The sequence below is a fragment of the Jaculus jaculus genome, chromosome X (genome assembly GCF_020740685.1).
Source record: "Jaculus jaculus isolate mJacJac1 chromosome X, mJacJac1.mat.Y.cur, whole genome shotgun sequence".
Classification (NCBI taxonomy): domain Eukaryota; kingdom Metazoa; phylum Chordata; class Mammalia; order Rodentia; family Dipodidae; genus Jaculus; species Jaculus jaculus.
The window spans coordinates 101,914,381-101,941,786 of NC_059125.1; the positions used below are offsets into that span (position 1 = coordinate 101,914,381).

At 39.2% G+C, this 27,406-nt stretch overlaps 1 protein-coding gene across 1 annotated transcript in view; it reads left to right on the forward strand.

Moving 5' to 3' along the window:
* Positions 1–19,806, forward strand: part of Vsig1 (V-set and immunoglobulin domain containing 1) — a 34,795-nt gene extending 14,989 nt beyond the window's left edge. Inside the window, exons 4-8 of the mRNA XM_004658960.2 lie at positions 6,550–6,748; positions 11,753–11,908; positions 12,295–12,414; positions 17,861–18,002; positions 18,857–19,806. Of these exons, the coding sequence (XP_004659017.1) occupies positions 6,550–6,748; positions 11,753–11,908; positions 12,295–12,414; positions 17,861–18,002; positions 18,857–19,157 (918 nt within the window). The 3' untranslated portion in view covers positions 19,158–19,806. The remainder of the gene's footprint in view (positions 1–6,549; positions 6,749–11,752; positions 11,909–12,294; positions 12,415–17,860; positions 18,003–18,856) is intronic.
* The last annotated feature ends 7,600 nt before the right edge of the window (positions 19,807–27,406 follow it).

Consider the following 27,406-nt stretch of genomic DNA (forward strand, 5'->3'; position numbering starts at 1 on the left):
GCAGGAGAGCCTTTCTTGTGGTCTTTTATTCCTTCCATGTGCAGTCTCAGCCTCCATAGTACAGGCCAGAGGAAATTCTCGGCCTGAGAACTTTGCCATCTTATACCACTGGCTAGCCTCTTTTTGAGTGGTGCCAAAAAGCAAGAAGCAGAAAAGGCTGAAAGGGAAAGAATGGGTATTTTCTGTGGTCTTCTATGCTTTCCATATTTCCCAAAGGAACCTAGCAAGTAGCTCTGGAAGCTAAAGTCATTTAGTAACTCTGATTTTGACTCAAATGGAAAGCAGATGGAGTTCTTTCAGCTGTCTTGCTTATACATCAAGGCTCTAGTTTGAGAGCAGTGTTGCAAAGTTGAGGGAACAACTGGCTGCCAGCTGTACAGCCTTGTGTGACTAGGAACTTGGCATGTAGAAGTAGAAGGGCTGCTGTGCAAAGCAAAGAGGCCAATAAACTGCCATGCAGCTGGCAAATATGGAGGGCATCATGTGGTGAAGCAGCTCAGTATGGAAACCATCAGGCCAGTCAACAGCAGCAACTGACAGGAGGAAGGTCAGATTGGAGTAAAGATTAGAGTGGCCCCAAAGGGGAAGACCAATCATATTTGTCTTGGGCAGGATTAAGAGTGCTATCTTAAGGGCTGGGGAGATGTCTCAGCAGTTAAGGTGCTTGCCTTCAAAACCTAAGGACCTGAGTTTGATTCTCCAGTACCCGCATAAAAGCCAAATGAACAAAGTGGCACATACGTCTGGAGTTTGTTTGCAGAGACTAGAGGTCCTAGAGCTCTCTCTCTCTCTCTCTCCCCTTGCAAATGAACACATAAAATAAGTAAAATTTTCAAAAGCACTTTCTTACTCCATACAGTGAAACTCAGGAGGCATGAATTCTGACTGTAAATTGATTGATGTTGGGGGAAATCACTTTCTGTATTATGACCTGCGTGTTCTCTGCAATAGAAGAAGATGAATCAGAATTTGCAGAAGGCCTCTGGACCTGATTTGGACAGTGGATATATTTTGGCTGGCCAGACAAGAATTTGTATGTTTCTACAGTTTGTACCAACCCCACAGTTCACTACAGTCCCCACTATCTGTTGTAAACCTGCCACTACTACTAGGCCCTGGCCCCAAGCATTTCCCATATTTCTAACATTTAGGTAACTTCTGAAGGTTCTTTAAACTTGGAAACCATAAACTACATGATCTACAAGAAGATCTTCTAACTAATGGGCTTTGCTGAGTCTTCTCATCAACCACCATCAACACCAAGAGGAGGAGAGGACATTGAAACAAAGCAGGGCTATCTGTCAGGAACACAGGCACAATAAACAAGTGGGTAAAAATTTAACAGGAATTACTTAAGGGAACACTTGGACAGTTCTTCTTAAAGCAGGACTCATCGCACTCCTGCCAAGGATGTGGTCTGTTGAACATCTGAGGCTTTTCTGTGGCCACAATAGCTCTGATCTCTAAATTGGCAATGGTTTTTCTTTGCAACGTGTACAAGCTACATAGGATTGTGGGCTGGGCCTTGGAAATTATTTAGCTTTGAATTTAAAAGAGTTATTCTTTGCGGAAAATGGAACCAAGTTTCAGTCTTTCTGGTGTGATTAAATAAGCAGTTTGAGGACAATTCTTTCTTTTCTCCTTTTTTTTGTATTTTTGTTTTTTTGAGGTAGGGTCTCACTCTGGTCCAGGCTGACCTGGAATTCACTATGTAGTCTCAGGGTGGCCTCGAACTCTCAGTGATCCTCCTACCTCTGCCTCCTGAGTGCTGGGATTAAAGGTGTATGCCACCACGCCCGGCTTAGTCTTTTTTCCTTTTCTTTACAAGGACAATGTTAACAAAGTAGACCTTCCCAAACAGTAAGCCATTCCATCTGTGTGTGTAGTGGCTGTCTATTACTATGGATTTCTTTCTCACACAGTGCCTTGAGATTAAGGCATTTCCCATGCATATCTCCAATCTTATCCCTCTTTAGCCCCATTTCTATCTCTGATATTCTTTACTGTCATCTGTGCAAGGGGAAAACTGATTAGACTGCAACATAAAGAGCTGGGTAGAAGGCACAATGAAGGTTGTTTTCATGGGCAAATTAGATGCCCAAGGCCTCATTGCTTACCTACTGATTTCAGTTTGATTCATGCCTAAGAGATTTTTTTGGTGCTTCTTTTCTTTTTTAAAATTAAAATTTTATTTATTTGTTTATTGATTAAGAGTCTTCCTATGTAGTCCAGCCTAACCCCAAACTTGCAACCATCCTGCTCCAGCCTCCTGAGTGCTAGAAATACTGGCATGTTCCACAATACCTGGCCTCAATTACTTCTTTGTGAGCCCTACTCCTCTTGTTCTGAAATACATTTTTGGCTTCTTGATCTCTGAAGCCTCAAGGTTCTTATGCCTGCAACGTCTAGGACTTGCTTTGGGGTTCAGGTAAGGCTGATGTGTCTCACTGTGACTTCATAAAGCAGGCTGACTGGCCTGTTCTTGGGAGCAGAGGAGGTGGCCATATGTTTAGGTGGCAAAGGACTTTCTTGATGGGCAGTATGGTCTATTCCAGGCAGATGAAAGTAGGCTTTACATTGTCCATTAGTAAGTAAAGATGCTTAATGTTGACTATCAAATGAAGGTAAAAGAATTTTATTATTTGTATTTTGTTATTCTTTTATTACTTGTTACTTTCATTTGAGAGGAAAGAGATAGGGAGAGAGGCAGGGAGAGAGAGATAATGAATGAATGGGTTGCCTCTTGCCACTACAGACTCCACATACATGTACCACTTTGCTCCTAGCTTTATGTGAGTGCTAGGGAATTAAACCTGGGCCAAAAGGCTCTGCAAACAAGTGCCTTTAATCACTCATCCATCTCCCCAGTCCCCCCAATACTTTTAATGGGATAAACCTCCTGCTATTCCTATTGAGTATCTTGAATTAATACTGGTTTTCTGGTTTAAAGTCAAACAAGAACCACTCTGGGGTGAATTTTGGTAGACATGAATGAGTAAAATGAATCATATAGGGCTGTACTTTGGGAAAGAATGAAAATATGTTAGAAAATCCTTGGAAGAAGAAAAATTGTTTTCTTTTTACTTAAGCTCATTTCTTTGGATTTTTTTCTCAAATAATTTTCTTTTATCTCTCGTTTTAAAATATATTAACTTTCTGCTTAAAGGAGAAGACTTGAATTCATCTAGATATTATCTTTTAGTTCTCTGATTGCTTTCTATCTTTAATTGATATATTAAATAAAAAGCTCTGGAAAAATAATTAGGTGAACTTGGTTCTACTCCTATCTCAACAATTATTTTTAATTTCTCTTTTTGCTATGCTGGTGATAGAAGCTAGGGCATTGTACATGATAGACAAGTGCTCTACCACTGAGCTCCATGTGCAACCCTCAACTGTTAATTTTGTTAGCATTTTTTAACCTCTTTGGGCTTTAGTTTCTTCTGCAAAGTGAGGGCAGTGGATTAAATGAACTGTAAGACCCATCTGGTAGATTTTTATGAAAATTACTTCCACTAGACTAAGGTAATCTCAATCTACTTAAATATAAACAACAATCATTGAATGACACACATTTATGTAAAATTAGCAATGTGTATAGAGTTTGTATATTGTGAAGGGTATCTAGTGATTGCCAAGCTTCACTTATGCATCATCTTCATAGTTTTGTTATACTTGTGTATCACCAGTACTATTATTTATTTAACATTTTCTTCACTTATTGGCTTTTTTTAAATCTTAAAAATAACTTTCTTGGGGCTCAGTGTTTAACGCATTTTCCTGCCAGTCCTAAATCCCCAGGTTCAATTTGCCAGTACCCATGTAAAGCCAGATGCACAAGGTGGCACATGCCTCTGGTGCTTCCACTCATATTCATTCTCTCTTTCTCTCTCCCTCTTTCACTCTCTCATAAATAAATAAATAAATAAATAAATAAATAAATAAATAAATAACATTTTTAGGCTACCTTAATTTTACCTAAGCAAGAATATCCATAAATTGATGTATTTGATATGGTAGATGTCTTTTTTATTTTTTCTTTATTATGGAATACTTAGTATGGTAGATTATGTGTTATTACCATTTTTTTACCTCTTCCCTGCCCCCATTCTGCTGGGAGCCCTCCTAACCTTAAAAAAATTCAGATCTGGCCTGTAACTCCCAGTACCATAAATCAGTTGCTACCCACAGTGAGCTGCTAATCAGAGAGATCTACAAGGTCCCCAAAACAAGACAGGCTGTTGTCAGAGCACTTGATTATGTGATGACACAAAACACAGAGAGACCTGGCTGGAACCTAAAAGATAGCCAGTCCCCAGATAACCCATCTAGTGCTGGAAAGTACTATATGAGCTACTGGGGGGAAGTGACCAACAATGGTCTAAGCAACCAGAGATCTGAGCTACTCAGAAGCAAATACCCTGACTAGATGTACATAACAGTACAACAGTGGCAAACAGCCTTCATGGGTAATCAATAGCTTTCTGAATGTCTAAGAGATCCACTCAGTGGAAAGGAACCCACATCTGTAATTAAGAACCAGGCCAGAATCCTATGAAGATATGATAGATGTCTTTCTAACATACATTCATATTAGTCTGTTTTCATTTAGGCACCATCTAAAACTGGCTTCATACTTTGGAAAGCATTGCACTATTTTCTCATTCACATGTGGAAAGTAAAGGTTAGAGAGATTAAATATCTGTGTTTCTTATCACAAAGCAGGTTGCCATGGAGGCATGACTAGAGGACACTTCCCGTGATTATGTCACACACACCATGCTTTTCCCATAGCTGCCATTAAGACCTAAAAGCCATGTTATTTAATAGAAATGGAACTATATTTCAGAATTTGTTTAATAAATTCTTTTATTTTTTTTTGTGTTTTTTGAGGTAGGGTTTCACTCCAGCCCAGGCTCACATTGAATTCACTATGTAGTCTCAGGATGGCCTCAAACTCACAGTGACCCTCCTACCTCTGCCTCCTGAGTGCTGGGATTAAAGGCATGTGCTACTATGCCTGACTCTTTATTTTTTTATTTTATTTATTTTTTGAACAGTCTTGCTATATATAGCAGAAGGCCTCAACAATCATAATCTTCCTGCCTCTGATTGTGCTGGGATTACAGGAGTGTACCACTGTGCCTGGCTTAAGTCTAGTAGATTCTAATGGTAGTGATGACAACAATAACAATCTCTGTGAGTCTGAGTTCTCTTATGTGACACAGAGAAAAAGTAGTTAGCATGGACTAAGCACTTCACAGGCTTTTTACTTGCTCATGTGTTTCAGTCTAATATTTCCACTAGTACAAGTTAGGACCAAATAATTGCTCAGGGAATATTTTGCTCTGAAACCTTGGGACTCCTAACAAATAGTATAAATCTGGGTTTGCTTATTTCATAGGATATTACTATATGAAAGGGGCATGAACATTTGAACTTTATCATTAGGTAAGGTAAAACTCAGAACAAAAGTTCATAAAGGGGCTGGAGAGATGGCTTAGCGGTTAAGCGCTTGCCTGTGAAGCCTAAGGACCCCAGTTCGAGGCTTGGTTCCCCAGGTCCCACGTTAGTCAGATGCACAAGGGGGCGCATGCGTCTGGAGTTCGTTTGCAGAGGCTGGAAGCCCTGGCGCGCCCATTCTCTCTCTCTCCCTCTATCTGTCTTTCTCTCTGTGTCTGTTGCTCTCAAATAAATAAATAAAATTTTTAAAAAAGTTCATAAAGTAGGCTGGAGAGATAGCTCAATGGTTTTATTCAAGCATGTGGGCCTGATAGATCATTCAAGTTCTATTCTTATGACACACATAAAAGCTGGGTATAGCCATGTGCATCTCTTACCCTAGTCCCATAGAGGAGCAGAGACCTGAGAATCATTGGAGCTTCTGAGGATAAACAGCATGCTCCAGGATCAGTAAGGGACTGGCTCAGTTAAGAATGGGCAAGAAGACTATGATAGAGCAGGACACACAATATTCTGCTCTGGCTACCATAGGACAACACACTCTGACTCAGATGAGTATGTGATTTGCTGCATGGGCACATATATATGAATATACCACACACACATCACATGGCATCACATTGCATCACACTGCACTGCACTGTGCTGCACCACATCTCTCTCTCTCTCTCTCTTTCACACACACACACACACACACACACACACACACACACACACACACACACAGATTTCATAAAGTGGTAAAAACAAATGTTGGTTTTGGTTTCCCTTGAAACATTTATGGCTTATATGAAATTTTGACTAGGTAGACTCAGCAGGTTTGTATATTGATCTCCTAGCCCCACCTCTGCAAAATAGACTCAACCAATCCCTGCCCTTTTGAAATAACAGAGCTGCTTTGGGTGAAGTGAGGTAATGGCTAGGGACGGCAGTAAGAAAATTAAGTTCCCCACTTAGTTGAATCATTATGGCTACAGGGATTCACTGCTTCTTATCAAAGGTGAGATGACTAGAAGGAACTTGCTGGTAGCTTATCCTCATCCTGGACACTTGCCTGTTCTTACTTATGATATTTTTCTGTCCTAGATCTACTATTCTGAAGGTGGACAAGCTTTAGCCATTGGGCAATTCAAGAATCGAATTGTAGGGTCTACCAATCCAGGTAATGCATCTATCACTATCTCGCATATGCAGCCATCAGACAGTGGAATTTACATCTGTGATGTGAACAACCCTCCCGATTTTGTTGGCAAAAACCAAGGCATCCTCAGCGTCACTGTGTTAGGTATGGATATTTTTATTGTCTTTTCTTTTCTTGAAGCCACTTAGGACACTGATTGATCCAGGGTACAGAATTATGGTGTCATCTATGTCAGTGGGGTTAAGTGTCTTCCCTGTTCCTTTTATTATCAGAGAAATTTAGACAGTCCTCCAACTCCATACAGTAACCCTAAGAAATTACCTAAGATATATGGAAACAGTAGCCAAAATAAAAGCCACCACAATTACACAGTTCATAACCCAACTTGCAGGGAGCCTTATCTCTGAAGGATGCAGTGAGACAACCGCTGTTCCATCAAATGATCCAATCAGAGTCACTTAATCATTTCCCCACTTTTAAGTAACATTTACCTATAGGGGACAGCTATCAATACATTACCCCTAAGCCTGATATTATTTTCACCATTAATTTATTCTTTCAAGTAAAAGAAGGAGGGCCCCTTTTAAAAATGCTGATGCTGATATATATATGAAATTGTACAAGGCCTATTTGCTCTTAGTTCATTTTTTAAATTATTGATTCATTACTTTGTGATAGGAGAGATAAGGTTTATATTGATGGAGGCATGCTTCCTGCCACTGAAAAGCTCTTTCAAATTTGGGTGATTTCTAGGGTTCTTTCCAATGTCTTAAAGGTCAATTGGAGCTAAGTACCTGCCTGCAGACCCTATGTATGGTAGTCGTAAACAGAGGGAGGAAAAGGCTAATAATTTTCCCACTTTAAGTAACCCCAAATGAAGCTGGTCTAGTCATTGCACCCATCAATCTCTGAATATACATGACTAGAAAGGAGGTCGAAAGATCAAATCCATGACTTGACAGTTGAGTGGCATAGAGAAGTAAATGATGACAAGGTGCACACTGAAGACAATAGTCACAGTTTATCTTGAACTACTTGGTGTTTACTGTGAGGTTTGCCACTGCATCTACACACTCAGAAAATGGGGGAAACTACCCAAGAGCTAATATTTAAGAGTGAATTAGCTCTATCAATTGTGTTTTATTGTTCTTAGTCCTGTGCTAGGTGTTGGTATGCCAAGAAAGACACATTCCCAGAGGAGCTTGGGTTCCAGTTCAGAAGACTAGTTATATATGTGGGGACAATATGATGTGGTAGAAATCCCAATAAAGTGCCAAGTTAGAAATCAGAAGACCTAGGTTTGAGGATATGCTCTGTTCTCAATGACCTCATGCTAGTCCGTCTATCATTCTCTTGCCATTGTTAAATGTGTTGTAATTCCTTCCCTGACTTCTTTACTGATTTATTATAAGGATCCAATTAGACGCTGGAGATTAAAGAGCCTTTTAATGCTCAAATAATTTGAGGGATTAATTGTATAATGATTTTCTGTTGCACCCTGGCTCTGGGGTGATCTGACCAGAACCAATCTTAACAACAAGGGTTGGAAATAGCCCTGCGATAAAACTAGAGAAGAAAGTTAATGTCCTTAAATTTGAAGCTCAGAGGATTCTAAATGAATGTGAGGATAGCTTTTTTTCTGAGTTCTTCTTTTCCATGAGCCTTTGGGTGAGATAATTCTTGCCACAAATGGATCGTGACTTACCCTGAAGCAGCCAGAATCTAAACAAGGTAAGATGCTGAAGAGTCTGTGAATGTCCTTGTTTAGGAACTCACCAAAACTTTACCAATATAAATTGGGTGAAGAACAAAGGCATCCTATGAAATTTGGCTTTCTGGAAATTTGAGATTGAAAACTTTCTCTGAAATTTGTAAAGTCTGTTTGAAGTCTTCAAATCTCACTGTATATGAGCACCAGTTTACCCTGATTGAAGCCCAGTGTAGACAGACAGGTAAGGGAGACCAGTTATGGGAGAGATATTGCTATTTCACTAAAGATGGCTCTTCATGTCAATGAGTCTTTCTGGCTCCTTTCCTTACCTAGTATGGATAACAGTTCTGTATATTTGGTTGTGCATTCATGAATTCTTGTAGCAAATCCTGAACTTATGTGTCAGTTACTGAACTAAATAATGGAGATAGGAATATGTAAAAGACAGGGTTCTAGCCTTCCAGAAGTCCAATCTACTAAATAAGACAATGTCCATAAATGTTTCTAGTGGGAGTTAAGAGAAGAAAGCAGTTGACAGCCTAGAGGGAAAGCTATGTAAGGGGAACTAGACAAGGCTTATCAGGGAAAGCAAATTTTGTACCGCTGTGGGGGGTTGTGCAAGACTGTGTCCGGCATAACAGAGACAGAGGTGGCGGAGCACAGTTTGGGTGAAGAAAACGGTGAGCAAAGCACCAGGTGGTTTTGGATGGCCATTCATTTGAGAGATTTTCATTAGTTATGATAACCTTGTAAAATCAGTGTCTAAAAAACTCCAGATCACGTCTGAATATTGTTATGTGTGCATTTGGAATGAGCACAATTTGGCCCATATGAATAAAATGGTTACTTTAGAGGTCTGAGAACATACTGAAGCATTTTTATTTATTTTCTAAGGTGAGCCTTTTTTTCCTCCCACATCAGGTCTGCAGAAACTAATAAAGCTAAAGGGTAGATCAATGGCTTTGCCAGTAAAACATCCAAGCTCTCCTAGGGACCTTAACAAGATGAAATGTCAGCTCACTTCTTAGTGGGTTTAGAAGATATATAGGTTTGAGACTTGGTTCAGAATGATTCACCCAGTGCTTTGTTAATTTAAGAGGGAGAAGAATATGTTTATCAAAAAGCAAAGAAGAAACAATTTGAGTTTGAATCTGAGCCCAAGGAATGAGAGCAAGTCCTATCAGTTTGTTCTCCATAATTTCATTTAAGTCCTGATGTCTGACTTTTTGTGATGAAACACACGTTTTTTTCTGTTCATTTTTTAAAATTTTGCTATAAAGGCTATAACATTCCAGCCTTTTCTAAGAAAAGAGAAAGCATGTAAACCTAGTGATAGTTGAATGAAGTTAAATAGCCTAGTTTAAAATAAATAAATCATGTTGTTCCCATCTCAGAAAGTCATTGGTAAGGAAGATAGAATCAAGAGCTCAACATAAAATAGTTCTTTAAGTCAAAAGAAAATTTTTTTTTAAATTTTTTATTTATTTATTTGAGAGCGATAGACACAGAGAGAAAGACAGATGGAGGGAGAGAGAGAGAATGGGCGCGCCAGGGCTTCCAGCCTCTGCAAACGAACTCCAGACGCGTGCGCCCCCTTGTGCATCTGGCTAACGTGGGACCTGGGGAACCGAGCCTCGAACCGGGGTCCTTAGGCTTCACAGGCAAGCGCTTAACTGCTAAGCCATCTCTCCAGCCCAAAAGAAAATTTTTTAGTGAAGAATTTCAGAGAGTTACAACTATATTAGCGTCCGTTTTTTGCTTATGTGTACAAATGGCTAGTCTGAGATGGCCTATGATAGCGGAAATTGGAAGATTAATAGTAGGACTCATCCTTGCCCATGGCTAATGGCAATTGTATGTGCAAGGTCCTATGCATGGTATTCTATTTAATCTTTTGATGAGCTAAAGGTTAGATAATCTTTTATTCACATTTCATGGCTGAGTCAATTTTAAATTTGATTGAGTTCAGTAACTTGCCTCAACATGTTTAGGGTAGAAGTTGCAGAGCTAGTTAGGATTTTGTATAGATTCAGAACTTTGCTTTTACCTGTGTTCCAGGAAACAGCTGGGGGGCTGAGTTGTCCAAAGCATTTAAGGTGTGACTTGCCCAATTTAAAGAACATCGTCAATTAAAAGGAGGAACCAGGGATAGTGACATATACAAGTAATCCCAGTACTTTAGGAGGTACAGGCAGAAGCATCAAGAGTTCAAGGTAATCCTCAGCTATGTAGAAAGTTCTAGACCAGGCTGGGCTACATGAGGCTCTAGGTGAGTTGGAAAGTATAGAACTTGAAATTATATCTCTGTGTGTGATTATGGATAGAATAAGTGGTGCTAAGTAAAGTGTATGGGGATATTCATATTCCTAACTTCTTAGGTGTTTCCATAAACAAATAGGTAAAACTTAGCATGTTCCGAACTGCCCTCATTATCAATCCTTCCGCTAAAACCTGTTCCTCCACATGCATTCTTTATCTCGGGTGATGACAAGATTATGTACCCAGCTGCCGAAATCAAAAGCTCAGAATCTCACCTTCTTCCTTTGCTTTATGGCCAATTGGTCACCAAATCCTATTGACTCTACTTGCTTAATACTTCTTGTATCTATCTCTTCCTTTCCCTTGGCTCAGGCACATATGGTGTCAGAGAGATCCATATAGAGCGTTAAGATGGCCATTCTCAGTGCCTTACTTAAACCGTTGTTTGGTCTCCCTGTTTTCCGTGTAAAATATGTGGAATACAAAGCCCGGTAAGAGAAGGCCTCTGCCATTCTATGACCTTATCTCCCATCATTCTCCCACTCCACTTCAGAACTGTGCCCAAGTTCCTTTTGCATCTGCATTGCCTAGTCCAGTACTGGGGACACAGAAGACACAGAACTAAATGCTTGTTGAGCTGAATGGAGATTATAGTGCAACATAGCACACACCTACCGATGAGGGACACAGGCGAATTTAAACCTCACAACCATTATGTGTCACCTACAGATGAATATATGAAAAAATGACTCACAAAGGAAAAGAAAAATGTAATGTTAATGAAATATTTTTAAAAGAGAGTAAGAAGCTGTTTAAGGGCTATATTTTCATTTAAGGCTGCTTAAAATACATGTTATGTTTCTAGCCACTTAAGAGTTTGCTTACGCTGGCTGTTTTAATAAAGGCGTATTTTCGAATACAATACGGAAATGTGTGTTTATAAATCTGGGGAGGAGGCAGACAGAAGAGACACTATTTGAATCTTAATATCCCACTGACTAGATGGGCCCTGCAGCTGAAGTGCTCTACTCCCACCTGGTGGCACAACTGAAAACTGCTCAAATGTGTGTTGTAGAATTAAGAAATAGTAAGAAACAAAGTAAATGTGAGGAAGGGACTGTAGCTGTCACAGACTGCATTCATTTTACTGGAATTTTCTCTTTGTCATTGCCTTACAGTCAAACCTTCCAAGCCCCTTTGTAGGATCCAAGGAAGCCCAGAAGCAGGTCATCCTATTTCCCTGTCTTGCCACTCTGCATTTGGAACACCATCACCTGCTTACTACTGGTACAGAATTGAGGGAAGCAACATTGTGCCAGTGAAAGAAAGTTTCAGTGAGTATTGTCCTTGACAGCCAAATGGCCAGAAAGTCCCCTAACCCTTCAGTATGGATGACAGCCTGAGTGTGCAGTGGCTGGCCACTAGTTCTTAGTGCTCAGTCTTTTTTTTTATCTCCTTGATGTCAGGGTTAATTGGGTGAGAGCCTTCTCATAGTTATTGTGGCATGTCTACTTCCCAAAGTCTAGAAATCAGTTGACAGGTGGTAAGCACGAAGAAAATGGCCATGATCCTAGAGGTCCTTTCGGAATATCACAAGTGACCTAGCTGGACCCTAAACACTAGAGGCCACTATGGAGAAACAGGTTTGCATTAAGTGATCTAATGACATAATTTGTGCCCATGTAAGAAATTTTAAAAATCTCTTTCCTGGTTTTGACAGACTCAGCCACTGGGATTTTGGTTATTGGAAATCTGACAAATTTTGAACAAGGTTATTACCAGTGTACAGCTATCAACAGCCTTGGGAATAGTTCCTGTGAAATTGACCTAACCTATTCACGTGAGTTGACCATATGGTTTTCACAGTTTCTCCCTGAGTCAGGCAGCCAGCTGTGCAGAGTAGTTTGACTATCTGGTAGTCCTTTCTGCTTCTCTAGAGATTTGTATGCTTTATGGATACACTGATACAATAAAGGACCCATCCTGCTGTCCAATTCTTACATGGGAATATGTTTCCTAAATTTTTTAAGTACAATTTAAGCTTCACAAAATGTCTAGAAAGTAGGTATTTTCCTTTGATAAATAAAACAATTCTCATTGATAGTATTAGTTTAGTTTTCTCTTTATGATGCTATTAATAAACCCAGGAGACCCTACCAAACATATAGCTTGCAAACTTTCTGGTTTTTAACTGCCTTATTAAGATCTTCCTGTAGAAAACATAGTGAAAACACTTTAAAATATAGGCATAGCTAAAATTTCTTGAAAAGTACTTCAATAGCCCAGGAACTAAAACTAAGAAATGACAAATGAAACTGTATGAAATTAAAGAGATTATGGGGCTGAGGAGATGGCTTAGTGAATAAGGCACTCACCTGTAAAATCAAGAAATCCAGGTTCAGTTCCCAGCACAAGATTGCACATGCGTGTGGAGTGCATTTGTAGTGGCCAGAGGCCCAGGGGTGAGCCTATTCTCTCTACCTCCCTCTTTCTCTCTGTCCCTCTCTCTCTCTCAAATAAATAAGTAAAAATAATAAAATTTAAACAAAAAGATATTCTGCTGAGCAAACAATTAATTGAGAGAAGAGAGAGCCTACAGAATGGGAAACATCTTTGTCAGCCATTCTTATGACAGGTTTAACAATGTATTCAATTAGATATGCCAAATACATAAGGACTTCAAAAACTTAAACACAAATAATACAATCAAGAAACCAGTAAAGGTATTATACAGACAGTTCTCAAAAGAATTACAAACTGCCAAAAAATATATGAAAAGAATTTTAACATCCTTAGCCATCAAGCGATTGTAAATCAAAATTGTGTTGAGATTCCATTTCACCCCTTTTAGATGGTGTGGAGTTAACTTTTCCTGGGGAGATAACTTTTCCTGGGGAGACAGAAACATATGTTTATTTACACCTTATCCTAGATAGGGCACTAAAACAAACCAAAGACATGATTCCACCCAAGTCTAGCTTAGTGAACCATTGATTTTAGGAGCAAGGAAGTCTCCAAGGCAGCAATATCACTGAAAAGCCATGACTTATGGAATGGCAGTCTCTCTCCTTCAAGGCAGTTCTCACTCCTTACAAAAACTGGAGGGGGAGGGAGGTTTGTAAATCTTTGGCAATTCAGGAGCTTCCTGAGGCTTGTAAGGTGTCTGCATACTGAAACATGTTTGTTTCTTGAGACCAGTGAGCTTTGGGACTTCCTGAGTCTTAAGGAATCTCACCACAGGATGGACTGTTTAAATTCAGAGGAAATTGCTGTACAAAAATGACTGTCATCAAGAAGTCAAGCAATAAATGCAGGCAAGGAAAAGAAACCCTTATACACTGAGTAGAAAGTGAATTTGAGCAACAACAATGGAAGGGTTCTCAGAAAACTAAAAAAAAAAAAAAAATTCCATATGATGTGGCTATACTACTCCTAAGTATATATTCAAAGGATCCTAAGTCAGCATGCCATAGGGATAATTGCGCATCCATGTTTATGGATGTGTACTATTCACAAAAGTTATGCAATCAGTTAAGGATATTGTGGAATGTATGCACATTGGAGTTTGTTTTTCCAAAATGGAGTTGTTTTTTTTTTGTTTATTTATTTGAGAGCGACAGACACAGAGAGAAAGACAGATAGAGGGAGAGAGAGAGAGAATGGGCGCTCCAGGGCTTCCAGCCTCTGCAAACGAACTCCAGACGCATGCGCTCCCTTGTGCATCTGGCTAACGTGGGACCTGGGGAACCGAGCCTCGAACCGGGGTCCTTAGGCTTCACAGGCAAGCGCTTAACCGCTAAGCCATCTCTCCAGCCCCAAAATGGAGTTTTATTCTGGCCTAGAGACAAATAAAATTATGTAATTTGCATGAGAATGAAACGAGAGTTTATGATGTTAAGTGAAACTAGCTTAACTCCAAAAGAGAAGCATCGAGCCAGGAGTGGTGGTACTCATCTTTAATCCCAGCATTCGGGAGGCAAACGTTGGAGGATCACCGTGAGTTCAAGGCCACCCTGATACCACATAGTGAATTCCAGGTCAGCCTGGGCTAGAGTGATACCGTACCTCAAAAAAACCAAAGAGGGGCTGGGGAGAGGGCATCATAGGTTTGCTTTCATATGCAGAATCTAGGGTTTTTTTTTTAAGTTATTTGGATTTGTTTTTTAAAATATTTTATTTTAGTTTATTTGAGAGAGAGAAAGAGGTAAATAGAAAGAGAGAGAATGGGTGCTCTAGAACCTTCAGTTGCTGCAAACTCCAGATGCATGCAACACCTTGGATCCTGGAGAATTGAACCTGGGTCCTTTGGCTTTGCAGTCAAGTGCCTTAACTGCTAAGCCATTTCTCCAGCCCAGAATCCAGATTATTTCTTTGAGGCAAGGTTTCATTGTAGCCTGGGCTGACCCAGAAATAACTAGCTGAGGCTGGCCTTATATGCATAGTAATTCTCCTACTTCAGCCTCCCAAGTGGTAGGATTAAATAGGTGTGCCACTACACCTGCAAGGCAGAATCTAATTCTTTTAAATATATGAGAGTAGAAGGAGTACCCTTTGGAAAGAATGAATCAGGGACAGCAGGCAAAAGGAAGGAAGTAACAGTGGTATGAATATGGTTAAAGTACATTATGAAAACTGCATAATGAAACCCATTATTTTGTACAGTTTAATATATGCTAATAACATAGAATTTAAAATGTCAAGACAGAGAAGAAGAAAAATCTACCAGTGATGATAAAATAGTTTTATCTACAACCACAACACTGTTGTTCATTATTATTACTATTATTAGAAAATTATGTCCCATACACTTGATTAGGTGATATATGAGCAATTTCTAATTTGACCATTTCTATCACCCTATTAATGGAGACACAATACATTAGTTTTATTTGACTGAATTGGATCCTGAAGCTCAGAGAGGTAAATGACTTGTCCAGGTTTATCCATTTAGTAATGCACAGAGCTAGGATGACCATAAATTTCAATATTTCTGATCAAAGGTACTTATTCTCTAAGCATCATATATACGGACTTTGCAGTTCGAAAAATGGGCCAATCCATGACCAATCCCTCATAAACAATGTCTGGTCAAATTTCCTATCATTTAACAACACTTATCTATTACTTTTTTTCCTAACATATCTTGAAGTTGTATTTTTAATGCAGGACATACTCACAGAAGGCAAGTTCCATTGAATTTCAGCTTTTTATGGAGCTGAGCTTTCTTCTTTATTTGTCGTGAAGGCTGCTCCTTTATTTTCATACCACTTTTGGTTCTTTCCCATGCTCATTTTTGTTGTCTTTCTTTAGATCTCACTCAATTCTTTTCTGCCCTCCCAGAGATATAATCACTTAAGGTTTGTTCTTAAGCCATGCTTCCAATGATATCCAGCGTTCACCTACTTTATCTTTCTCCATACTTCACTCCCTCCTTCTTAAAGCATTTGTTAAATACAGACTGTATATAGCTATACCTGCTGCATATAATGAGGTTAAGAAGAAATATGTCCTGTACTCTTACCGTTCAGCTACAGGGACAAACAAAACTGAAGTGTGTTAAATGCTGTAATGTAGGTCTACATGGGGTCTATAAGACACTAAAGGATGAATACTTGTGCTTATAGATTTGGGGTAGCTTTACTGACCAAGAACAACATGAGCTGGTTCTTGAAGGTACTTATAAAGCCTGTTTATTTATCTGTAAAATGAAGATTTTGAATGAGAATAAAAGTAGGGCAGCAAACATAGAAGGGCAATTGGTCCATGTTGTAGAAAGGATGTCTCTGAGAGGGGGGAAACATAAGAAGCAGATATCTGAAGTGTTTGTATCTGTCAAAGGGAAATTATAATTTCTTATAAATTTTGAGATAAGTAATATTGCATTTAAAAACTAAACAAATCCCCAGATAAGGCTTTTTTTTGCCTTAGGGCAAAACTTTTGCAACATTGTATAAGAAAGATTAACAGTATGGGTGCTCCTGAACTGTGAACAGTATTTAAATTTTATTAATCTAAAGTTTAACTAAAACGTGCTATAATTATATTAGGTGTGTGTGGTAGTGTATGAGGCGAGTGTAGACAAGTCAAAATGAAATGATGACCATTGAAAATAAGCAGGATAAGATGGGCGTGGTGGCGCATGCCTTTAATCCCAGCACTGGGGAGACAGAGGTAGAAGGATCACCATGAGTTCAAGGCCACTTTGGGACTACAGAGTTAACTTCAGGTCAGCCTGAGCTAGAGTGAGAACCTACCTCGAAAAACCAAAAAGAAAATAAGCTGAATATTCAAGCACAAGTATAGTAGAAATATGTAGCCAAGAACATTCTTGCAAAAGGACCAAGAGTGGTTGATTAGAGTGAGGCAATAAACTGTTATTTTTTTGTTAGAGTTTTAGGATTAATTATTCACATGTATTCCATTTTTGTCTTATTTTGAGACAAGGATTTTCTATGTATGTAGTACAGGCTGGCCTTGATCTTGTAAACCTCCTTGCCTTCGACTCCCATGTTCTGGAATCAATGGCATGTACCACCATAACCTGTTACATGTATCCCTTTAATTATAATCATTTAAAGGAATTATGAGGTGACACTGTGTAGATTCTAAGTTTAAAATATAAATTGTTCATCCTTGTTTAAGGGGAAGTGGATGGGGATGGGCTGGCTGGCTTATGACTCAAACATGCTTTGTGAGGGACAACACCTCCAGGCTTGAAGGTCTGGTGCTCAGCTGGATTGTCTCACACTCATTCAAATTTTCCATAGACTGATGTAATAAACCAGATGCCTGTTTATCCAAATAGCCATAGCCTGTCCCAGTGGCCAGAATGCTGGGGGCTCCTTTGTGATCAATGAGTGTGTGAGGAATAATAAGGCTTTAGACAAGGTTTATTTATTTATTTATTTTTATTTCACCTAGCCTATGAGAAAGCCTAGTGAAATGTCCCTGCCTATACCAGCATGTGTCTGCTGACTAGATGGCAATGCTGTGGTCTTTCTTCAACTCATGCCTTCCTAAACTCTGCTTTAAATGCAAACTTGCCTGCCAAGTGGTCATATTTTTTTGCTTTATGTGTATAACTGTCAATGTTAAGCTACACATGCCATCTGCCTTTCTTCATCCACTAGGAATCCAACTGGCAGAATTCTAGAGCCTTCTATTCTCTTTGCGTATACATGTCACTTCCCTGTTATGCAAATGTTTTGAATATTCACCACCAGTCACAAATGCACATGTATGAAATGCCAGTATGTTCTACTTTGCTATCTGTATGTTTCCTCCAGATCCAGAAGTTGGGGTCATCATTGGTGCCTTGATTGGTACTCTAATAGGTGCTGCTATCATCGTCTTTGTGGTCTGCTTTGCAAGGAAAAAAGCTAAGGCAAAGCAAAAGAAGAGTGATTCTAACCCCAGCACAGAACTTGAGTAAGCCTTTATTTACTTGAATACACCCACCCGTCCACATTATTGTCTTTACCTGAATACAAATTTCTCTTGGGTATATCTTTCAATCAGTGATTCTTAAGTACTCCCTTCAGCATAATTTATCCAGGATGGCTTTCTGCCTGCTCTCATATGCTTTTACAAAAATTGTGAGGATGGCTATTTACTGAGCCATATGCCTGAGTCTATTCGAAGTACTTTATGTCTGTCATCTCATTTAATCATCACAACAAACCTTTTTAGACCTGAGAAAATGTTTTAAGATATAATATTAACATACCTCTAAAATTATCATTATAATTATACATATCTTAATGAACAAGAGGCCCATAGAGGCAAAAGTGTATAGGGCCCAGGGAAATCAGAATTCAGCCAGGTCCACAAACAATGCTCTTAACTACTCTGCTATTTTTTCTTCAGTGTAGCTCGTACTCATTTGCTTGCTTATTCTCCATCTTCTTGATTCCACAAATATGTATCAGGTACTAACCAAGAGCCAAGTATTGTGATAAATGGAGTTGGAGACAGATATGCATCTAAGCTATGGATTTGGACCTTCCATACCTTATTAGATTCTTGGACTCTTTCACCATATTTAAGGTAGTTTCCTACCTTTTAATGTTAGTCCCTCTTCCTGATCTTTCATATTGTTAAGTTGTAATCTTTATGAACTCCAAAAGTGACACATACAGTCTAAGAGTGAGTTAGAATATCAGAATTAACCAATGTCCCAGTCTAGGACCTATATGTCACACAAGCGAGAGTGTATAGCTCCACATGAAGTTTCCAAGTTAACACTTCCCTAACTCTTGTCCCCTGGTAATTATTTCTTATAGACCAATGACAAAACTGAACCAAACCCGAGAGACTGAAGCAATTCCAACTGAAGATATTATCCAGCTAGAATCAACTCTACCACCATCTATTCATAACACCAATCCTAGTGCCATCTTGGAGCCAGAATATGAGGCTAACCCCCGGCTACAGTCTGCCACACAGTCTGCCCCAGGACCTGAGCCTGATATGGAGATCCAGCTGGAGCCAGAGCCAGAGACTGATCTTGAGCAGGAGACAGAGCCAGAGCCCGAGTCTGAGCCTGAAATTATAGCTGAGGAACATGATGTGGTTAAGGCATAGACTAGTGCCTTAAGTGTGACATTCCTCACTAAGGATCCCATTACTGGCTTTTGAAATTTACTTGACTTAGCCAGCCCCCAACTTCTCCCTCCTCCATTCTGACCAGCTCTCTTCTAGCAAGGTGCTCATTCTTACCATTAATCCAATATATATATATAAGTCAAGATAATGTCTAATCCAAGAATTCCTGCACTGTTAGTATAGCATACTTAAAACTATACAAGTATGTAAGCATAACAAATGAGAAGCCAAGTGATCGATTCCTAACTCAGCTGAAAACGCATTTGCAGCAGCACCTGCGTCTTACTGCATAAATCTTTACTTCAGTACTCTTTGTCATAGTTCATATGAACATGTGACAAGGTGGCATTAATTAGATTCAATATTATTTCTAGGATTAGTTGTCAGTCTTCCATGTCAATTTTATATTTACCACTAAGAAAATAATTTGACAGCATTAACTCATAGGTTAGAAAAAAAAAATTCCTCCCCAAATAAGAAGGTATGTATTAATTGGTATACATGTCATTTGAAACCAAGTCTTACAATTGTTACTTCATTTATCTTGTTTGATTTCCCAGAGAATCACCTTGGGAATAGCACCTTGTAAATAGCAATTTTTTACATAACTCAATTTTTAAATGCTAAATAATGTACAGGCAAGCAATTTCAAATAAAATTTTCCTTGGTTAACATAAAGCATTGATGTCATAGGTGATATAAATGATTTAGCTTTGAATTACCTATTATGTTATTGTCTGATGCTGTCTGTTTTGAAGGGGTAGAATAGGGCAGTGTTCTAAGTGAACACTTAAATCTATTTCAGATAATCTCAACTTGTAATTTAAATTACTTTAAATTTTATTATTCATTTACTCCACATTAATGGAGATTTCCTTTTTTGTATAAGTGCTAAATATTAACTACATACATTGATCTCACATATTTTTCACCCATTAAAAAAAGCTTTTCCATGATCACATTTTACTCACATCCCACCTTGAAGAAATTTACAGGTAGGCTTATTTTTATTATCAAAATACCACACATTTACTTTTTTTTATTACTTATGTGATCTATCATGTTGAAATATTATTTTAAGGCTCAATAAATAATAAAATTTCATTCAATAATGTTAAAGATAAATCCTTTAATAAACAGATTTATTCACATATTATCTGTGCACCATAAGCTGCACCCATTTGAAGTGCATAAATTGATGATTTTTGACAATCAAACTACTATACCCATCTAGATACAGCATATTTCCTTCTGCCCAAGGTGTTTCTTTTTTTTTAAATTTATTTATTTATTTATTTGAGAGAGACAGACACAGAGAGAAAGACAGATAGAGGGAGAGAGAGAGAATGGGCGTGCCAGGGCTTCCAGCCTCTGCAAACAAACTCCAGACGCGTGCGCCCCCTTGTGCATCTGGCTAACGTGGGACCTGGGGAACCGAGCCTCGAACCGGGGTCCTTAGGCTTCACAGGCAAGCGCTTAACCGCTAAGCCATCTCTCCAGCCCCCAAGGTGTTTCTTGATGCCTCTTTGTACAATTCCACTGTGCCTTGCACCTGCGTGATCACTGCTTTTTATCCCATCTCTAGAAGTTAGTTTTGCCTTTTCATTTTATTTATTCATTAATATTTATTTATTTATTAAAGAGAGAGAGAATGGACATATTGGGGCCTTAGCCACTGTAAATGAACTCCAAATGCATGTGCCACCTTGTGCATCTGGCTTTACATGGGTTCTGGGGAATCAAACCTGGGTCCTTTGGCTTTGCAGGCAAGTACCTTAACTGCTAAGCAATCTCCCCAGCCCATAGCTTTGCCTTTTCTTGATCTTCATACCAATGGTGTTATATGATACTTAGTGTCTTTCTTCTAAGGTAAGTTCTTTTTGTGGGAAGACATGGGTCTCAATCACACCCAGTTTTCATGTAAAAAGATTCTCTTAAACTGCAAACTCCTTTTTAGATAGATCATATCTTTATACCAACTTAGATAAGTTTTAAGGTGGGTATAAATGGAAATTAACTAATTCTATTACTTGTCCCAGGCCATGAAAAAAATAGCAAACTTAAACTTATACATTTTCTTTGGTGTGCCAGTTTGTATCCAATATCAAAGATTTTTACAAAGCATAAGTGTGATTCCATTAACAAGTTAAATACAGTGTAATACCATACTATGATATGTGGTGTTTCATGATACAGGAAGCAAAATGTTGAATGTCTTAAATTCTGACCTAATGTTTAGAGATCATAAACTAAATATCAACAGTATAAAGGTCTCAATACCAGGATGTCAAAGGTACTGGTATTCATTTTTTTCCCATCTACTTTTGTTTCAAGTTTTGTGATTTTAAACTTTTTATTTACAACTTCTATACATGTAGACAATATACCATAATCTTTTTCCCCTCCCAAATCCCCCTTTCACTGAATCCCTTCTTCCCAAGTCTCTCGTCTATTTTGATGTTATCATCTTCCTCTATTATACAGGTCTTGTGCCATACATATTTTAATATTGAGCCAAGCCACAAGAATTATATTGATATGTAATAGTCAATAAGTATAGCCCCAAATAGATCAGTGCTGATGAGGAAGAGAGGCACTCTCTGCTGGTGGTCTTAAATAGTTCTTGCAGAGGGTGTGCTGAAGGCAACAGAACAGCTTTAGTGGAAGTAGATCCTGACTGTTTTCTAACTTATTCTTTCCTTGAGTCTTCTTAGTTAACAGGCTACTTTTTACGTGACTTATAGAAAGATTGAGCATACATAACACAGTTATATTCTCTTCATTCACCAGTTCTGTCTTGCATTAGCATGCCACAATGCAAATGATGAGCCACCATTATTCAGTGCTATTAACTAAAATCTATAGTTTACACTAGGGTTCATTCTGTGTCATTCCCACTGTTTTAATCTCAGTCAGCATTTGGTAATATAAGGATTTGATTTCACATTGACCCTATATTTTGTTGAGACAGGCCTCACTATGTAGCCCTTAGTTGACCTGGAACACACTATTTAGAACAAAATAACCTTGAATTTGCTGCACTCCTCCTGCCTTTGACCCCATGAGTACAAAATTTGTAGGTGTGAATACAATGCCCAGCTTGATTTTAGTCATTCTGGTATGAACACAATTTTGTGTATCTTGGTATTATTTTAGTATTATGATTAATCATTTACTTATTTTTGTGTATGTACATGGATGTGTGGTTTAAGTGTGCCACTATGTGCATGTGGAGATCAGAGGATAACCTTGACTTGTCTGTATTCTTCTTCCACCTTTTTATGGCAGGGACTTATGCTATTGTAAATGAATGCCAGTCTAACTGGTCTGTGAGATTTAGATTTTCCTTTCTCTGACTCTCATTGCTATAGGCATATTGAGGTATCATGGATGAACTTGCCACTTTGCATCTGGTTTTATACAGGTGCTGAGAATTAACTCAGGCAGGCAGGCTTTGTAAGCAAACACATGCAACCACTGAGCCATCTCCTTAGCCCCAGCATTAGAATTTTAACACATATTAATATGACAAATGAATGAGTTTCACAATGGCACTGCCATAGATAGATACTTAATCATGTCTCTCCCTCTTCTTACATTTCTCCACCTCCCTTCTTTCCTTTCCATGCTTTCTCGGATACAAGTCCCTAACTTGTTTTTCTAGACTATCACAGATTGGACATGCAATAAACAGTTATAATGATCTAAACACTGTTTCTTATGCTGGAAGTACAATGGTAAGCTGAATCAGGGCCAGGTCTTGTCCTCATGATGTGCATAGTTTTGATAAACATGACAAGTTCTTTTATGCTGTCAACAATAATATGTCGACTATAGGAAAGGCAAGCTGAATTTTGTACCAAAAGAAGATCTCTATGTTACAGTGTTCTTTAATGAAAAAAGGACTAAAATGTAGAATTCTTTTTAAATTTTTATTTATTTATTTATTTGAGAGAGAGAGAGAAGTAGAGGGAGGAATGGAAGGAGATAGAGAGTGTGGGATGGAGAGAATGGGCATACCAGGGCCTCTAGCCACTGCAAACAAACTCCAGACACATGTGCCACCTTGTGCATCTAGCTTACATGGGTCCTAGGGAATTAAATCAAAGTCCTTTGGCTTTGCAGGCAAACCCTTTAACTGCTAAGCCATCTCTCCATCCCAAAATGTAGATTTAACATAGATGAGAAATTACTCAGTGAATAGGCCATAGCTCCCCATTCCTTCCCCACCTCCCAGTTCCCTGGTCTGCAGTTCCCCTACAGCTGGATCGTGGCTGCATGGACCCTGCTGGGCTGGCTTACTGCTAAAAAGCAGGCATGTTGCTTGTCTTTCTGACTGACTTGTACCTATGTCCCCAACTCCCAGATTCTCTGCTCTGGAAGGTACATACATAGTGAGTATGCTAGAGCTCCTGGTCACTTTCCCACCTCCCAGTTCTATGGTTCTGGTACTCCTGCTGTTGGCTTAGGGCTTTGTGGTCCCTGCATGTGTGCTGAAAAGCCAGGTATTTTCCCCTGGTTTCCCAACCCTGGGTCACCAAATCCCTGTTCTCTTGAGCCAGAGGGTGTATGGGCCATTAAGAGAGCTGACCTCTTTCCCTTGGTTCCCCAGCTTCCAGGTTCATAGTTCCCCAAGCCCTGGTTCCTTTGTGGTGAAAAGTGCAAGCAAGTGGAATGAGTAGGCTAGAGCTTCCAGTTCCCTACTTCCTAGTTCTCCAAGTACCTTTGCTGTACTTCCATTCTCCATAATCTGCACACCTGTGGTTATAATCTCATCCTACACAAATCTGGTTCACATTTAAAAAATCACTCACTGAAGATCCTACAAGGACAAATACTTGTATTCATCTCAATAAAATAAGACTTTTCCCTGAGATGGGTAGAGCACAGTGAAAAAATAACAACAAAAGTCAGAAAACTGAGAGATCTCCACCAAGGATGTTTAATCCCACAATTATAACCACCAATGAAATCATAGATAAAACAACAAAAATTGAAACCCAAAATGAAAACATAACAAAACATGTGACCCTGAAGGAAAGAATTGCTAAAATGGAAGCAAAGGATCTAAAAACCAACAAATACATAAATGAAATTGAGCAGAGTCATCTCTTAGAGGACTCAGTTTTTGTCACTAGGCTTAACTTAATTGAAGAAAACCAGAGAAGCCTCAAAAGACATATAAATGAATTGAAGGTGAGTCAACAAATACAGGATCACAATAACTAGCTGATTAAGCTTAATGAAGACTTGGTCAAATGCAGAATAAATTCCAGGATACATAAAGAAAATAAAATCTTGAACTGAAATCATACCTCAAAAAAAGAGATGGACATGATGCAAAATAGCACAACAGAAAACAAAAATCAAATAAGTTTTTAAAAACATCTTTAGAACCTCTCACTAACAGAGTCACTCATGTGGAAGACAGAATATCTGAGCTGGAAGACAGGACAGAAGAAATTGGTAGAGATGCCAAAAACTTTGCTAAGTTAAAAAAAATCATGTCAACAGAATATGAGGGAACTGTAGGATACCCTAAAATGATTAGACATCTGGATAATAGGTATACCAGAATGGGAAGAAATCAAGGCAAGAGGCATAGAGAACATATTGGACAAAATTATTGAAGAAAATTTCCCAATCTTGCAAAAGAGAGGCCCATCCAGTTACATGAAGCTCTAAGAACACCAAACAGACATGACCAAAGAAGAAACTCTCCAAGGCACATCATAGTTAAAACTCTTAACAATGAAAACAGCTAAAAGCAGCAAGAGAGAAACAACTCACTACATAAAAAGGCAAGCCCATCATAATTACCTCATATTTCTGAATGGGAACCTTGAAAGCCAAAAGGGACTAGAATAGAACATTTCAAAGTCTAAAAACTATGGCTTCCAACCCAAACTACTGTACCCAACAAAAATATCTCTCATAATAGATGGTGAAAACTGTCCAAGAAAAATGTCAGCTGTATGATTATATGGACAGAAAGCCAAACCTACAGAGAATACTTCAAGGAATAATCTACACAGAAGAGTACAACAACCAATCTCAAGAGCCAAAAAGAAGACCACAATAACCAAAACTAGAGCAGTCTCAAATAAATGCAAAGCACTAGGAAGCACCAAACCTCATCTAGTTTCTGGTCAAGTTGGCATCTGCTTCACCTTGCCTCACCTCATGGGGAAGAAAAGACAAGATCTTTAAGGTTCAGGGGGAGTATTTTTGTTTAGGGGTTTACTGATTCTAGTAGGCTTCCAGTGGGATGGTGTGGAGGAGCAAAATAGGGAATCTGCTGATTCCCACACACTGGAGTAGTCCATCAGTCCCCCATCCTCTCAAGCAGCTTTCTTACATGCAGTCCCAGTACTAGGTCCCTCCTGCACCAACTGCAGGCTAAGTAGGCCCAAGTGAGCAGGCCAGATCCTCCACGGGTGCCATCAGTGTCCTGTTGTTCCCACTCAGCATTACTGCCCCCCAAGGATGCGTGTGATAGCTGTTCCAGTCCAGTCTTGCTGTGTCCCCCATGGGCATGCACATTTGCCATTACCCCCAGCATTGCTGTACCTCATAGGCACTCATGATTGCCATTTCAGTCCAGTCTTGCTGTCCCCTGTGGGTGTGTGCAATCACCATTACCCTCAGCCTTGCTGTCCCTCATGGGCACTCATGATTGCCATTTTGGCCCAGTCTTGCTATTCCCCTATTGGTGTACATGATCACCATTCCCGCCCCCCCCCCAAGCCTTGCTTTCCATCGCAGGCATGCATGATTGCCCTTCCTGCCTAGCCTTGCTGTCCTCCACACACGATTGGGTGGCCTAGTCCCCATTATCACCCAGCCTTGCTGACCCTCATGGCGATCGCTGTCCCAGATGACATTCCCACCTAGCCCATCTGAGCCCATTAATTGCTGGCTCCTCCCACCATGGAACAGGCTAGTATCTCCACCCTAGCCTTTCTGAATTCCATGGGTGATCATCAACCCACTCACTGACACTGCTCCACCCCTGTCCAGCAGGCTAGTGTCCCACACCCTAAGCTTTCTGAAACATTGTGATGGGCAGACCATAGCAAAAGAGGAATAGCATGAAATATCGGATGCAAGTAAATCCAGCTAGATTGCCGAGTCCAACAAAGGATGTCTCTGATCAAACCAATGGGATCGCAACCCCAAAATAAAGAAACAAAGTAACCCTGGCCAAGCAAATAGCAGAACTTGCAGAAACTCAACAAAGGACCAATATTTGTATGAATGGTATGATCACTAGATTAGACATACTAGAAAAGAACCAGGAAGGGTTCTGAAGACAGTTAAATGATCTGAAGGAGAGTGGAAAAAAAAAGAGTTCCTCAATAGCCAGCTGGCTAAGCTCAATGAAGACCCAAAAGAATATAAGTATGAACTCCAAAAAGCATTAGGAAAATCAGAAAATGATGTGAAAAGGGAACTCAACAGAAGGATGGAAACTGTGCATTAAAAAGCAGTAGAAAATCCAAACCAAATTGAACAATCCCTAAACTCTATAGAAGCTCTCAAGAATAAACTCAGCTATTTGGAGAATAGAAACTGAGAATTAGAAGACAAAAGAGAAGAAACAGTATGTAGGTCCATAAGTTTCAACAAGTTCAAAAAATTTTGTGAAAAGAAAATGAGAGAACTGTAGGATACCCTTAAGCGTCCCAACATTTGGAATATAGAAATACCAGAAGGGGAAGAAATTCAGACCAAAGCATGGAAAACTTTTCAACAAAATTATCAAAGAAAAATTTCCCACTCTCTCAAAATAAAGTCCCATCAAGTTTCAAGGAATTAGCAGTACTCCAAACAGACTGGACTAAAGCAGAAATTCTCTAAGACATACTATCATTAAAACTAAATATCAGTCAAAAAGAGAAAGTCATAAAGGAAGCTAGGGAGAGACAACACATTACATATAAAGGAAACCCCATGAGAATTACTTCAGACTTCTCAATGGAAACCCTAAAAGCCAGAAAGGCCTGGAATGGTACACTGCAAACCCTAAGAACTTATGGCATCAAATTCAAACTACTCTACCCAGCAAAAGTATCCCTCATAATAGATAGTAAAAGAAAAACATTCCATGATAAAAACCCAACTATACAACTATGTGAACACAAAATCAAACCTAGAGTACTTCAGGGAATGCACCGCACAGAAGATTCAAATAACCAACCTCAAGTATCTATAAGAAGCAGACCACA